General features: G+C 39.1%; 1 protein-coding gene across 8 annotated transcripts in view; it reads right to left on the bottom strand.

Annotated features, from left to right (window-relative positions):
* Tasor (transcription activation suppressor) overlaps window positions 1–15,051 on the bottom strand; it is a 56,929-nt gene extending 41,878 nt beyond the window's left edge. For 5 of the 8 annotated variants that reach the window (XM_003751541.5, XM_017600275.3, XM_063275715.1 and 2 more), the window contains exons 1-6: window positions 13,898–15,051; window positions 5,019–5,164; window positions 3,597–3,689; window positions 2,505–2,577; window positions 2,036–2,127; window positions 1,365–1,526 (exon numbers count right to left, since the gene is read on the bottom strand). In XM_003751541.5, coding sequence (XP_003751589.1) covers window positions 1,365–1,526; window positions 2,036–2,127; window positions 2,505–2,577; window positions 3,597–3,689; window positions 5,019–5,164; window positions 13,898–14,240 — 909 coding nt within the window. In that variant the 5' untranslated portion in view covers window positions 14,241–15,051. The other 3 variants (NM_001427354.1, XM_039095195.2, XM_017600274.3) reach the window with 3 other exon arrangements.
* Window positions 15,052–15,916: the final 865 nt, after the last annotated feature.

Genomic DNA, 15,916 nt, shown 5'->3' with positions numbered 1-15,916 from the left:
CCACTAAGAAAGTATTTGCAAATGAATATCAGAAAAGGGAAAATCAATTTTCTTCAATGAAGCAACAATATACATTTTAACAACCACACTCCAAGGCAGGTCCCATGTCTAGGAGTAGCTGTCCAACACAAATCGTCCTTTTGTATGCATTTTGTTTGAGTCTGGTATTTTCTGACTTACTTGGGTTTTTTGTTCATTTCATCTTTTTTTTTTTGAGAAAGAAAATGGACTTGGGTGGATAGGGAAGAGGAGAAAATCTAGGAGGAGTTGGGGAATGAAAAGAGTGATTAAAACATGATGTATAAAAATTTTAAAATAACATTATTTAATATAAGTTAACATCACTACTTTTAACATAGGCCTTTTCCATGCTTGTTATCAAGGAAAGCTCACAAGGCCTCAACCCTGGATAAAACTACAAGCAACTAAAGAATGCTGAGATCAGGAGAATAAGTTTTTCCTAACATTCGAGATTTTTCATAGATTCAGGAGCAGACAAGAGGATGATGATTTTGAGGTCAGCCTAAGCTATATAACAAGACCCAATATTTAAAAAAAAAAAAAAAAAAAGCTAAACAAGGGAAAAAGGAATAGCAGGAAGGAGCCCAAGACTGGCCTCCAGTATATATCAAGTTTGCGACCAGGATGGACCCGGTATCAAAAAACAGCCTAGTGTTATGGCACACACCTTCTATCCCAGCACTGGGGAGGCTAAGTCAAGAGAGAACTCAGTGAATTCAAAGCCACAACTACATAGTGAGACCTTGTCTCAAAAAACCAGAAACAAACACCAACAGAAAGCTAAGCGTGTCAGTCACTCCTTTAATACCAGCACTGAGAAGGGCAGAGGCACACTGATTTTTTTTAATTCAAAGTCAGCTTGATCTACACAAAGAGTTCTAAGATACGTACTGAGATGTTGTCTCGAAAATATTTTTTTTTTTAGAAAAAGAGAACAAAACTACATAGTTTTCTAAATATCCATTAAGGCTTAAAAATATTCTGCATCCTAATAAATCAGTAGAACATAGGAACACAGAGTTATGAATAAAAATAGTCAAGGGGCTTGACATTTACTTTGAAAAACAAACAGTATTTTACTCACCAACAAGGTATTTCTACAGCCCTGAAGGGCAGGAATTTCAAGAGGTGACACCATGAAATGGTTTAGCAATTAAGGATGCTCGTTTGCCATGAAGACTAGAGTCTGGGTCCCAGCACCCTCTCAACAAGCCAACTCTGGCCTGATCTGACCCCCTTCTCTGCCAACCTCCAAGCCTACAAGCACCTGCACCTGCACACGCACACAGACACACAGACACACAGACACACACCTTCCACATTAGGCGGAGCCCAGTGCATACCTGAGTGAGCTCATAGGCTCTGTAGGCCAGGAGGGACGTAATCCTACTGGCGTTCTTAGACACATGGCATTCATGCTTTGGTGTAGGGTCCAAAGCACTTTTACTTAACATGGATTCCAAGCTTTTTACACTTAAAGGATCATAAATACTCTTTATTTTACCCTAAAATTAAAAACAAAATAAAACATTTTAAGTGTCTGCTTAACCTGATATTTACTGTATGCTATAATAAAGAAGAAATACAAGTGCTAAAACTGTTAATCTGCCAACATGTTTCTCTCTTTTTTTCTCATTTTTTCTTTGGAAAATGGGGTTGCAGGGGTGAGCGATGCTGGCAGTGGGATAGTTCAGCAGGTAAAAGCACCAAGCCTGATACCCTCCCTGAGTTTGAGTCTCAATTATCCACAAGGCTGAAGGAGAACTAACACCCCCAAGGCTCTCTCTGATCTTCACATGCATCCTGTGGCATGTGTACCCTAACACACATTAATAAGTGAACATAATCTAAAAGATAACAAATCAATCAATAACATAGTCTTTTAAGATAACAACTCTTTATATATTACCAAATATAGCCTTTTAACTCAGACTCCTAAAGTCATTAGATCACTTAAAATTGAAGTCAAAGTTAAATGTTGCCTTTGATATGTACAAATACAAGTTAAAATTACCTTCATTATTTTAAAAATAACAACATCGCCTACTGCTCCAGCTTCCAAAGGATTAGCCTGTAAGAGATCTGCATACCTACAAAGATAGATACCTAACAGAAAGAGAAAATGATTTGAATGTAAACAACCAATTTTAAATTCTTTTTTAAAAAAAACCAATTATTTTATTATAATAAAAGGAATAGAAAGTATGACAACTTTTTAAAAGACAAGGATAGCTGATGTTTAACCAGAATTTTCAAAATCATTCTGACCAGAATAAAACATTTTAAATAGTAACATTTGATCAATTCAAAGCATGTAAAATCAGAAAGAAAGAAAACCAGTGTTATATTTCAGAACTTAATACTAGTCTCCTCATTTAAAAATATAAAAAGCATACCTATTTAATTAGTGATTATAGGCATACTAGATTTAGGATTTTAAATGGCAATGTAATGTTAAGTACAAATGAGAAACAAAGTATTACCCATGGAAGGACTGCCAAGAACTGTTATTTTGGACTGGCCCACCTGCAATCCTTTTTCACATATGCTCTGAACCTATGCAAAAAAACACATTTTAGTTTAAAAACAAATTAACAAGAACACTTAATTTGTAAAACTTCAAAAATGTCATCTTATAAACTAGAATTACAAAATTTTCACACATAGATTTCAGCTAACCAGTAAAACTGACTTAAATTTCTACGGTTATCCTGTCAGAAATTCATCTCACCAACAAAATTAAGAATTAAGACCAGCAAAGTATTTACATATACTTTACGATTTTTTTGGTATTTTTAGTTATGTGATTAGGTATGTGTGTGGCAGTGCCCTCAAACACCAGAAGAGGGCACTATATTCTCTGGAGCTGAACTTACAGGTGCTTTGTGAGGTGATTGACAGAGTTGCTAGGAAGTGAACTCAAGTCCTCTTGAAGAGCAGCAAATGCTCTTAACCACTGAACCACCTCTCTAGCCTCAAGCAAAATATTTAAAGAAAACATTAATTAAGGGGAAAATAGCTATAAGAACATAGATCAGCATTATATAGGACAATCTTGTTTTCATAAAAAAATGTTTAATCAAGCATATTCTAAGGGAAAAAAACAGAAGTGATCAGAGAAACAATGATTACATTTGAAAAGGGTATTACATTATTTTGCCCTTCTGAACTATTTCCTCTACTTATATGTTAGTAAAAACATTAGGTAACAGTGGATGTCTGTAACCCCAAATGACTGGCAGCAAGATGCCTCTAAGTTCAAGGAAAGACAACCTGAGATACATAGCAAGAGACCCCCACCCCCCTTAAAAAAAAAAAAAAAAAGAGGCTGGAGAGATGGGTCAGCTCATACTGTTTACTGTTTGTTCTTCTGGAGAACTCATATTGAATTCCCAGCACTTGTGTCAGAAGGATCACTATTGCCTGTAACTCTAGCTTTAGGAGATTCAATACCTACCCAAAATACTGTGCACACACCACATACTTTATTAAAAAAAATAATAATAAAGAAGGGGATATAAAGTGAATAAACAAACAGCTAGTAAGGTGCTTAGCAGGTAAAGGAATTATCTCACCTGGTACCGATCAACCATGAGAAATGCATAAGACTCTGAAAGTTCCTTATCTAAACGACCATCAAACTTCAATTCTCTTCTCTTTTCTGTAAACTAAAAAAAAAAGTTAAATCTGTAACTACTTAGCATGATTGTGTCATTAGGCTTAGAATTAAAGAAATTTTTCTAAGAAATCACAAACCAAAAAAAATCTCTATGCTTTCTGCTATTCAGTCTTCAATTTTCTTTCTTCCCATTTTAACTCCCAACACATAAAATAGTCAAACGTATTTAAGCATTCACCAATGTTAGCTAATTTGCCATTAAAACTTTACTATAGTCCCAATCTCCCCAAAAATTATTAATTGTATCTTTTTATCTCCCACTTTACATGGCATACTGAATATAATAGGTAGTTTAATTTATTTAAGCCAGATACAGTGGCACTTAGAACTAACAGTCTGGAGGATGAAACAGGAACTCCCTGAGTTCAAGGCCAGCCTCTGTTACAGAAAGGAGTGCTGACTGAACAGTATGGTGCATACTAGCCAAGTAATCTAACTGCTAGATTTACTTTGAGATTCAAACGTGTATCTATTTAAACTACAGAATATTTAGCATTTTGCATCTGTATTCAGACTATCTCAATTATGTAATATAACTTCAGATAAAATTTCCATACACAATTAATCCCTACCATACCTTGAAACTACATTAAACTATCATTTTGGTAGTATATCATTAACCAACTGGTATAAAACCAAACTTTGTAATATTTTACATCCATTACAAAGCAATAAACAGTAAAGATTCTAAAGTTCCACTTGTGTGTTACCTCAGAATTATACAAGATGGCTTTTCCTACATTAAATTCAAAGAACATCTAATTTTCATATGAAATTAATATTCATTGTCAACTGCTGCCCTTTGTACATACTTTTTTTTTCAGTAAAAATTTCTATGAGGGAGGGGGATGCCACAACTTGCCCCTACAAGTAAAACTCTTGGAAAGCTGAAACAGGAGAATTACTTTAAGTTTAAAGTCAACCTGACCACTCCATAAGGACCCCTATCTTATTTAAAAAAAAAAAAAATTATAAATCCAGAAGAAAAAAAATAAGAAAAAACTGAATTGTAAGTTTACAACTAAGTACTCTATAGTAAATGATCCCTATATGGATGGCTTACTTCAGGATTCTGGGTAATGCACATTAGTAACTATTTAACACAGTAGATAAACATAGCATAGCAATTAACAAGACACAATTTAGAAGTAGAACACTTGTTTAGCCTTGAGTCAGACCCTGGGTTTAATTCCTAGCACCAAGAAATTATTTAAAATAGTTTCATCCATCTTTTAAATTGTCTTTCCTTTAAAAAAAAAAAAAAAAGGCCTTTCTCCAAAGAAATTTCAAGGATTTCTTCCCCAGGCTAAATACATACCTCTTTTTCCAAAAGTTCATTATGTATCAAGCAAGCTCGTCTATAGTTAAAATTTGCTACTGAGGTCGGTTCAAGGTAAGATGAATGGAGAATATTTAAAACATCTTCAAATTCTCGAGAGCCTGGAGTTAACTGCTGGAAAAGAGCTATTAAAAAAACACAAATTGTAAGATTATTCTATCAAAAATGTAGGTCTTTCTGTTTACTGTAGTTTTTAAAATCTAACTTCAAATGAACAAAAGGCACCAACAGTTACTTTACTTTATGACATGCCAGAGTTACTAGAGCTCACTGAAGGCGACCAACTACATGGCACGACAGGTGAGTAACCTGCTGTACAGACCTAACCAGAGCTGGATCCCGAAAATCCTTGCAAAAAGTTGTCCTCTATCCTCCACTTGCATACCCATGTGAAGATGTGCATGCACACACATACACACAAATTGTTTTATAACTCACTAAAGAAAAATTAAGACTTACCTAGACTAACTAATTCCTTTAACTAATGATGGCCAGGCCTCATATACAAAAACTGTTGTGGTTTTATAAACCTCAAGGCAATCTAAACTGCTTCAACTCTCATAAGAACCCAGGCATGTACTCAACTTGTCTCAATTCCTATTTACACTGCAATGAAAGCATGTTTAAGACTATGGCAGTTGAGCGACTACACCACAAATAAAAGCATAAACCCAGCATAGTAGCTCATGTCTTATATTCTTACACTTAAAAGGCAGAGATCAGAAAATAATCTAAAAACAAAAGGATAATCAAAACTTTGAGGCGGCCTGGTCTATAGAAGAAGGTCCACACCAGCCAAGGCTTTAAAGTTGAAGTAATATTCAGTACTTGAATAGCTTTATTATCAATATAAATAGAACATTTAAGTGCCAAATGCTAAGATGAAGGGCTCTGAGCCAAGCAGAATATTTTTTTTCTTTCTTTCTTTTTTGTTTTTTTTTTTTTGTTTTTTTTTTGTTTGTTTGTTTTTGAAAACAGGGTTTCTTTGTGTAGTCCTGAAACTCACTCTGTAGACCAGGCTGGCCTTTAACTCAGAGATCTGGCTGCCTCTGCCTCCCAAATGCCAGGATTAAGAGTGTGTACCACCTTATTAGCTACTTGATGATTAAGTACAGAGCAAGTTCAAGGATGGCCTAAAAACGTAGAGACTTGTCTTCGAGTCAAAAAGTAAAAAGCAATAGACCATTTTTCTAACATGTTTCAAAAACTAGGTGCAATGCCCAGTACTAGCAAAAGAGCGGTGTAGTTCTAGAGTAAAAACCGAAATACCAGATTGGCTTTATATCCAATGAGTATAACTTAATCAAAAGCCCAGTTCATTGTAAATTGGAAAACTGCAGTTCTCCTAAGAACTATTACAAGCCAAATACATCACATAAGGCAGTACACAGAGAAAAAGTGGGAGAACAATGAGACAGAGGGCTAAGCCAGGAAGATGCATGCCATGACAGGCTCCAAACCGACAACAGTCTAAGAATGGCTTAAGTTTCTGTTTCCTAATACTGGACAAGTCCAGAACAACTCAAATCCCAGGAAGAACCACCTCTAGAGGGCAGCCAATCAGGAGTTGCTCCAACACCTGGCCTGAGTCAAAAGTAGTTAATTAGCAATGGTTCCAGAAGTCTCCCAAATCCCCCAGAACCTTCACCAATTCCAAGGACACCCATAACCTGAAAAATAGAGCCAACCAATCCAGGTAGAGAAAGGTAAAGATCACCCACTCCTCCCTGGAATTCCCCTAACAGGCTTTAAAAGTGAGACTGTAAGCTCACTCAACATCTCCATTTTGGTGGATGAAGATCCCTGCATGCTGGCAATTTCTGCAGAAAAAACACTTTGCCTTTGCATATTATTTGAGTCTCCAGTATCACTCTTCAGTGAATCACAGGCCCTTACAAAAGTACTAAGCAGAATAGAGCACCTGTGCACAGTTAACACAGTAACAAGTAAGTTTGTATTCCTTGTGTGTTCACCAGTCTATAGTCCATTTAATGTTTGCTTCCATCTCTGATACAAGTTCTCACTGGGCAGCCAAGTCTAACCTCAAATCCTTCTTTCAAAGCCTCTCCCATACTGAAAATACAAGCATGTGCAACCACATCTGGTTCAAATTTGTGTGTGCGTGTAAGAACATGGGTACACTCATATCAAGATGTACATGTAGAGGTCAGAGGACAACTTTCAGATGGCTCTCTCCATCAACTATGGTTCTAGGAATCAAACTCAAGCTCACACAGATCAAGTGCTTTTACCAGATGTGACAGATTTCTGGCACTGGAATTCTTATAGCACAATCATTTAACCTATTTGGTTTAATAATCAAGCATGGTGGAACATACCTAGCACACACTCAGGAGACCGATATAGGCAAACCTCTGTGCGTCTGAGGCCAGTTTGATCTACAGATTGAGTTCCAGGACAGGCCACATAGTGAGATCCCATCTCAAAACAAACAAAAAAAGCCAACAAACAAAAATAATTTGTCCTAATAACCTGAAATTCCTAATGTATACATGAAAATTTTCATTTAATAAACTTTGAAAACCAAATTTGTACATATAAACTTTTCCCAAATTAAAAAAAAAGCCTATTTTTTTTTCAAGACATTTCAAGGTCAATAGATATTAAAAGTAACTCTTGGGTTTCACTGAAAATACTGCTGTGCATATATTTATATTTTGATACAAGGTCTTAAATAAAAAAAAGTTTAAAATAGTCTGAGATTCACTATGTATCCTGGGCTGACCTCAAATGTCATCTTCTCAAATAGTGGAATTGTAAGCATGTGCCACCATCACTCAACTTTATATAGACTTGTAAGAAATATGCTATCTAAAAGGTAACTATAAATAAGCTGTTTTACTTTCAATTCATTTTTATTAGACTATAAGGGATACAATGTCTAATGACATATCCATTCATTTTGGAGGTGGGAGGCAGAGGAGGTTTAAGTTAGGGTTTCTTCATGTAGCCCTGGCTGTCCTGGAACTCTAAACCAGGCTAGCCTCAAACTCAGAGATACCCCACCCACCAACCTCTGCCTTCTGAGAGCTGGGATTAAAGGCATGGGCTGCCACCACCCCTTAGTGACATATCTGGTTCTTTAACCAACTAGGCATATATCATAATAGTAGCTCTAAAAATGAAGAGTGGTTCTGATTACATGTTATCATACAGTGTGTACTAGGTGAAAGCCAACCATCCTGAGCAATAAAGTCAACACAGCTAACCATAATGCAACTGAAAAAATAAAAGTGGCTGGTGAGATGGCTGTGTAAGCCCAATAATACCCTGAATGTGAATCCCTGGAAGCTACATAAAAAGCCAGGTGCTGGTAAAGTACAAGCCAGATGCTGGAGTTCAAGGACAGCCAGGGACATACACAGAAAAGCCCTGACTTGGGGTTGGGGGTGGGGAATAAAAAGCTAGCTAGTGATAGAAGTCAATGGTTGAGTGTTTACCAAGCACACAAGCCCTGGGTTCCATCCCTTCAGCCATACCCACATAGCACACACAAAAAAGAATTTACATTTAAGCAATTGGCAATAGGTCAAAAAAAAAAAAAAAGCATCTTTGTTCTTTAATCAAAAGAACATTTTCCTCCACTATCTTTGACCAATTTACTTTCAGTGTAGACCTTCTTGTACTATAATACATGATATGCTAAACTTTAAAAAACAAGACAGACTACTATCAAAACATGTAAACAATAAGAATATAAGCTTTCGGATCTAAAAGTAATTATAACTGAAGTAGCCAATGGATGGGACTCAGTTATTTCTCAGTAGTAGAACATTTGCCTGACAAGCAAGAAGTCTTAAGTTCCATCCCCAGAAGCACAAGATCACCATAAAGAATACCAGCTGAATGCAGTAGCATATATCCATAACTGCGGCACTTAGGGAGCTGGGACAGGAGCATCAAAAGTTCAAGTTGAGCTCATAGAATAGTGCTGCTGTCAGCTCCAGTAAGAGAAGTTTCATTTTGCAGTAGGTGACCGTTAAAGCAGAGAATGACTGCTGAATGCTAACCATAAATGGAACATCTGTCCCTCTGTCCAACATTTATTTAACAACAGTGAATAAGAATGGATTGGATACCTAAAATACACAAGTTTCTCAAAGAGTGTGTGTGTATGTATAACTTCTAGACAAGGCAAGGCTACTAAAAAGTTGTGATTGCCTATGCAAAACCTACACAAAACTGAGAATGATAGACCTCCATCCCTCTCTGAAGATGTATACCATTAATGATTGATGCAGGGGGAAGATTCTCTTCTGTGGTGTGGACTGGGGTGCCCATGCTATAAACACCCCTAAACACTACCAACGCCCCCCCCCCAAAAAAAAGTTGGGAAAGAAACTAGTTGGGATTAGTAAAAGGAAAAGCTGGAAAGATGGTTCAAGGGATTAAGAGTACCAGCAGTTCTTCCAGAGGACATTGGTTTAAGTTTAATTCCCAGTACCCACATGGCAGCTCCCACCTATAACTCCAGTTCCAGTGGATCTGATGGCAGGCTTGTGGTACAGACATACAAACACCCATATTTATTTCTTAAATATTGAAGTATTTGGAGGAGCACAAAAGCAGGTTAATAGGGTCATAATGACATCATATACATGAATGAAGATGTCACAGTGAAACCGATAACCCATTACTATATATATGCTAATAAAAAATTTTTAAAAAGTACAAAGCCAGCCTGAGTTACAAGGGAGAAAATGAAGTAATTAGCAAACCAGCCAGTGATCAAACTTGGTCTGAAATTTTGAGTCCAAGGCTGATATCTACTGGCCTTATTATCACTATACAATGTGACTCCCATCTGCTCATAACTGATTTGTAAATGGATTTCTCTATCTAAAAACTACCTATGTTTTAAGAATGTGTTTTATCTCTACATCAATGCTGAATGAACACAGCACTGTTAATAACAAATACATTGGCATAAGTCAACATGTACCAGTACAATATGAAATTTCCTGCCCAGGTTTATGTCTATGTAGAGAAAAATCAGTTTTCAAAATTCAGTTATCCATATCCAACTAAAACCATGACTCAAAAAGACAATTGCAGAACCAGGTCCAATCCCAGCAACTGAGGAGTTGGAGGCAGGAAGTAAATCCATCACCAGTTACATTAAGACCTGGTCTTTAAAAAAAAAAAGACAACTGCAAATTTTGTTAGAAAAGATGAACATCTTTTAGAAACTGTATCACTAGTCTATCCCAAGAACTTTGGAGAGAATACTGTCAAATTAAATTATTAATTTTACTTTTGATGACATACTAGATGTAGAATAAAACATGGCAATCCACCAATAGGCCAATGCAATTTTTGTGTCTCTCTATACTACAGAAAATAGCCCAACCAATAAATACTACAACACACAGCAGAATCAGTAAAATATGGGTATTTATCCCTTGGCCTCTCTCCCACTCTTGGGAGTTCTCACTATCTATAAATAAATCTCTATTTTGCTCTGAAAAAATGTAAAATACAAAATCTTTAAAGCATATAATCTGCCATTATTTACAGTGAACATAATCCTTCCATCTCACAATTCTCCCCAAGGCTGAATATGCTAAATTTTCCAATTTCACAATTGATCAAATCAAAAGCTAACTTAAATTCTAGATTATAAAGCCACATGTGGTGTTGTCAGAAGGCTAACGTAGTGGTATCCAAGGTTTGAGTTTGAGGCCAGCTTAGAAAACGCAGGGAGCTCCTGTCTCAAGGGAGGGTGGATGGGGTATTCATCTTTCTCTGCTTCCTGATTACAGATGTATTGTCATGAAATTAACCACCGGACTTGTACAGTTATGACTTCTCAGCATGATCAACTATACCCTGAAACTGTGAGCCAAAATAAACCCTGCCTCCCTAAATAAAAATAAAATTAGACTACTAGAAATAACCTTGTTACACTTGAACACTTCCACGTGGCCTATATATGTCCAAATTCTATCTCCACCATTTACCCAGTGACAAGTGACTTCTCAGTAGTTCAGGTTTTCTATAAAATGGACAAATACCTACCAAATACAAAGAATTGTTGAGATGTAGTTATATACAAGAGCAATGTCTACTACCAATAAAGTACAATATTGCTTGCCAGGCTTATGATCCCACTAAAATGGCAGTATTTAGATGTCATGCTATTACCATCAAGTATAACTTCAAGAGCTGATTAAGTTCCTATAGGTGTGACTTGAGAGGAGGATTGCATATTTGATGGCAGCATGGGTTATGTAGTAAGACCTGTCTCAAATATAACTTTGAAGACCAATAAACTATATGAATGGTATTTTAAGAAAGTTTTAAAATTAATATCCTAACTTTAAATTTTACCAGAAAGCAGTTGAGACTACTAGAATATGAATACAACAAAACTTCTGATGCTGAAAAATTCAAGACCTATCTATAAAAAATTTCTTATGCTAGTAAGTCAGATGGCTGTTAGTACCAAACCAAATCCTGAACATACTTTTCAAACTTTCTAATCAGTATGTTGGAAGGAAACTAACAATCTCTATGGTGTCTTGTTTTCCTTCCAAACATCTGTTCTCTATTGCACACTGTAAGCCTATTAAGTGATGTTAAAAAAGAAAGAAACCGACACAGGCTGGGTATGGGTTGCTCAATTTTAATCCCAGCACTCTGAAGGCAGAGATAGAACTCTGTGAGTTCCAAGACAGCCAGGACTATGTAAGACTGTAAGACTGCCTCGGGCTGGAGAGATGGCTCAGCGGTTAGGAGCACTGACTGCTCTTCCAGAGGTCATGAGTTCAATTCCCAGCAACCACATGGTGGCTCACAACCATCTGTAATGAGATCTGATGCCCTCTCCTGGTGTGTCTGAAGACAGCTACAGTGTACTTATAAATAAATAAATCTTTAAAAAAAAAAAAAAAAAGGAAAAAAAGAGAAACACTCTTATAACTTTTCTAAAGTGATTATGTTTTTATAGTAAAAAGTCAAAATTCAAAGACTAACATCTCCCAGTTTAGGTTAAAATCTGAGATGGCTAAAATAGTTACTTGAAAGTGCTATATTAATACATAGATCATGATATCATCTGTAATTCCACCTAGCAGGTAGGCTGAGGCAGGAGCATTTCAATTTCAAGGGCTGAACTTAAGAGTCTATTATTTGGTTTTTTTAAGTTTTGATTTAACCCTGTTGTTTACTTATTTGAACAACTTCTGCCTGATAGAAGTTAGATATTTATAATTATTTTCAGTTAAAAAAAAAAAAAACTACCATGCTTTCCTAACTACAACCTCCCTTACAGATATGAGTAAAAATCTTAACCCTAGGCAAAATGGAAAATATAAGCACACCCCAAAGGAATACATCAGACTCCAAGGAGAAAGCAGCTAAGGTTTATACTCCCTAACTCCCCGGGCCACTTTTCAAGGGCAGTCATTTTAGTGCAACTTCTGGATTTGGCTTATGAAATTTAATAAATACATATCACCTTAGCATATTTCAAACAAAATCCTAAATGACTCTAAGCCAGTTTTCTGGTCCCTTTTTTTAAAAAAAAAAAAAAAAAAAGTCGTTTTAAAGGTGATTTGTTCACAGCCTTAATCATTTAAAATCTAAAATAGAAAAGTCAAAAAGATCTGAAAATACTAAGCCCCTACTATCATTATGAGGGCCTATTTTAAAGTACTTGCAACATTTTCTACCAACTGGCCATTGGGCATGAGTATCTAACTTTTCTTGTATCAACACAATCATACACACCTTAACTAAATCAAGTGAATTCACTGTCTTGCCCTACATCCTAAAATATTACAAGTATTACATCAACTCATTTAAAGAGTATTTCTAAAACATTCACTTCAGTCAGCAAAGATCAGCTTCATCCTTCTCTGCATAGTTTCTCATGCTATTTCCTTGACTTTGTCATCCAACTAGAAAAGAACTTTCTTTGTACTTCCATAATCTGTTGTGCAAAGAGAGTTGGTTACTCAGATGCATCGTTTCAATCAAGATTCTAAATCTTCAGAGATTCAAATATCAAAAAGAAAAAAAAAAAAGCTTTGGGAAATAATTTAAAAACACGAAGAAGGGAAAATTTAAGTCAAATCCAGAAAATCCCAAATTACCAGTCAGTCAAAACCTACTCTAAGGGGGAAAAAAGTGTTGTACGTTTTACAATATGGGCACTAAGATCTCAAAAAGTAAGCAACTAACCCAACTGTTCCTATAATCGATTTAAGAAACTAATAAGAGTAAGACTAGGCTTGGAGTGATACAGAAGAAACCTACGTACGCTAATGCTTTTCCAAACAACTACATGGAAATGAAGTGTGATGGAAAACTGTGCATGGAGATTTTTCTAAATAAGAGAAGACGCTGACATCGAGCACATTTCAAGTAGACACACAGAGCTGAAGAATTTCCTCAGTGAGAAACACTTGTCCTTAGAACGCAATGGCCTTGGAGAAAGCCTCAGAATCCATGGCTACAGGCTATTTCCACAAGCAGACTTCTCAGAAGCATCTTTAGGAGACCACGGTCAGCTTCTCTGCCTTCAGGGCTTGGGGAAAGAGGGGCACGGAGCACCATCTTTCCTCTCGGGGAGCTGCAGCCTTATGGAAACGCTTCAAACCTTAGCTACTTCCAGCTTCCACGGGGAGAGGGGGAGCGGCGGAGCGTGGTTCCACCCTATCCTCTCGCACCAAGGGCGGCTGGGCGGCCGTGGCAGTGAGGGGAAGAGGCGGCTGGCGCTTGCGTGCGTGTTTACGTGTCTCGGATGGGGGTGGGAAGAGGAGACAGAGAGGTCCTAATGAAAGATGGAGGGGGAGGGAAGAGAGAGAGGGGTTGGGAGGAAGGGGAGGCACCACCTTTCTTTTCTCTGCTCTTCCTGGGGATCTGAAAACTCCGCCTAAAAGGCCTTTCCGGCTCTTCGGCGCCTTTGGGCAGAGAGGCCGCGGCCGCCTCGGACTTGTTCTGAAGCGGCTCGTGGCCGTGGCTCCGAGCGGCTTCGGCTGCCGCCGTCTCCTCAGGCCCCGCGCCGCCGCCGCGGCCGCCGAGCTCCGCGGTGGAGAAGACGCCGCCATTTTGTAGGGAGGACTCAAGCTCCGGAAGGGCTGGCTTCATCCCGTCGTCTCCGCCGCCGCCGCCGCCGCCACCGTTTTCCCAGCTCGTGTCCGTCGAAGAGGCCTCCGTCTCCGCAGCAGTCGCCATCGCGCGGGCGTGAGGCGCTCCAGGGAGCTTCCGCCCACAAGGTCGACGGGCGTGGGGGGGAAGGGCGGCGGGCCAGGCCACCGAGCTCCTCTCGGCCCACCCGGCCCCTCCGCCCCCGGGGGCCGCACTCCAGCCACAGAGACGCCTTTTAACCGCCACCGCGGCTCTAAGCGTGCCTCTCGCCCCGGGAGCCGCCCCGGACTCGGGCGGCTTTTCAACCGGCCCCGGCTACCCAACGTGCTCGCGTCGGGCCCGGGAGGGGGCGGAGCCTCGGCTTGCCCGCTCTACCAATAGGAACGCAGCGCCCACCTCCGCGAATGCAGATAGACCGTTCCAGGGGGCGGAGCCTCGCGATGCGGAGCCCGCCAAAAGAGGAGACTGCCACGCCCGGGGAAAGCGTCGACGCTATCGCTTCAGACTGAAGGCCCGGGCCTGGCTGCATTCTGCAGATTCCTAGGCCCTGCCCTGTCCCTACTGCGTTTGATGGAGGCAAGCCCAGAGAGGTCTTCCAGACAGTGCTTTTGCAAGCGAGTGCCTTCTCGCCTCCCAAGTTCTGTGGACCAAACTCGGCAGATAATTGGCAGATTCTGGTTTTGTGACGTACTCATCAGTCTGCACTGAGCTGCTCTTCCAAACGACCAGGGTTCAATTCCCAGCATACATACGACAACAAAACCAGATGTTAGTCACTTCAGAAGATCCACATCCTTTTCTGGCCTCGGTGGGCACTAGGCATACATGTAGTACTCTATCATAAATGCATGCGAAACACCTATAAACCTATAAAGCCTATAAACACGTAAGATCTGAAGTAAGAAGAGATAAGAAAATGGCCTCCAGCGATAAGCACCGTGATAACATTCCATTCCCTCCAGACTTTCTGCCTTCCCAGTAGATCACGTGCACTGGCCGTGCTCCAGTCCGTAGCACTACCTAAGCAAACATTGAATAATTGGGATTCTTCCACATAATTTACAACCTAATGATGAGGGGAGGCATGCGTACTTGCACACGCATGCCACCACCTAGAAGAAAGCAACTCGATAGTGAAATGAAAGAAGGGCATTTCAATAGTTTCTTCCTAGGTAAGGGGTCCTGAGTTACCATCAATAGAGACACATTCTCAAAACAGACACCAAAGAGATGCCTTTGCACAATTTAATGTTGAAACTTGGACAAATTGAGATGACAAAAGCCAGGTCTAATTCCAACCAAAGTATTTACACTGCCTAGGGCCTAATTTCCAAGCAGCTCTGCCCTAAAGCATTGATGAAGAAACACGGGATACATTTTACTCGAGATCTCTAAGCAGCAGTAGCAGCAGCCGGATGCCCCAGATCTTTGTCCCCTTTGAAGAAGGAATTGTTAGGCCAAGAAAATAAGCTGCAAGCCATAGAGCCACAGCCTCTGTCAAGTGACTGGTACTAAAAGAGCTTTCCAAGACCAGCGAGGATCTAGGCTGAGCATCCCTTGATTGAGATCGGGAGGTGGGTCCCAGGTTGAAGTGTAAAACCTGCACTTCTGTGAATCAAATCAAGGAAAAGTGTATAATGAGTCATTAGTAAACAGTTAAGGTAGATGCTCAGGATTTAGTTGAGCTCACTGTCAAGCGTACACAAAGTTCCCCAGCACCACATGAACCGAGAGCGTGGTGGCACACCCCCAGGGAGGTAGAA

The sequence above is a fragment of the Rattus norvegicus genome, chromosome 16 (assembly GCF_036323735.1).
Source record: "Rattus norvegicus strain BN/NHsdMcwi chromosome 16, GRCr8, whole genome shotgun sequence".
Lineage (NCBI taxonomy): Eukaryota > Metazoa > Chordata > Mammalia > Rodentia > Muridae > Rattus > Rattus norvegicus.
This window is presented reverse-complemented; position numbering and strand designations above follow the sequence as displayed.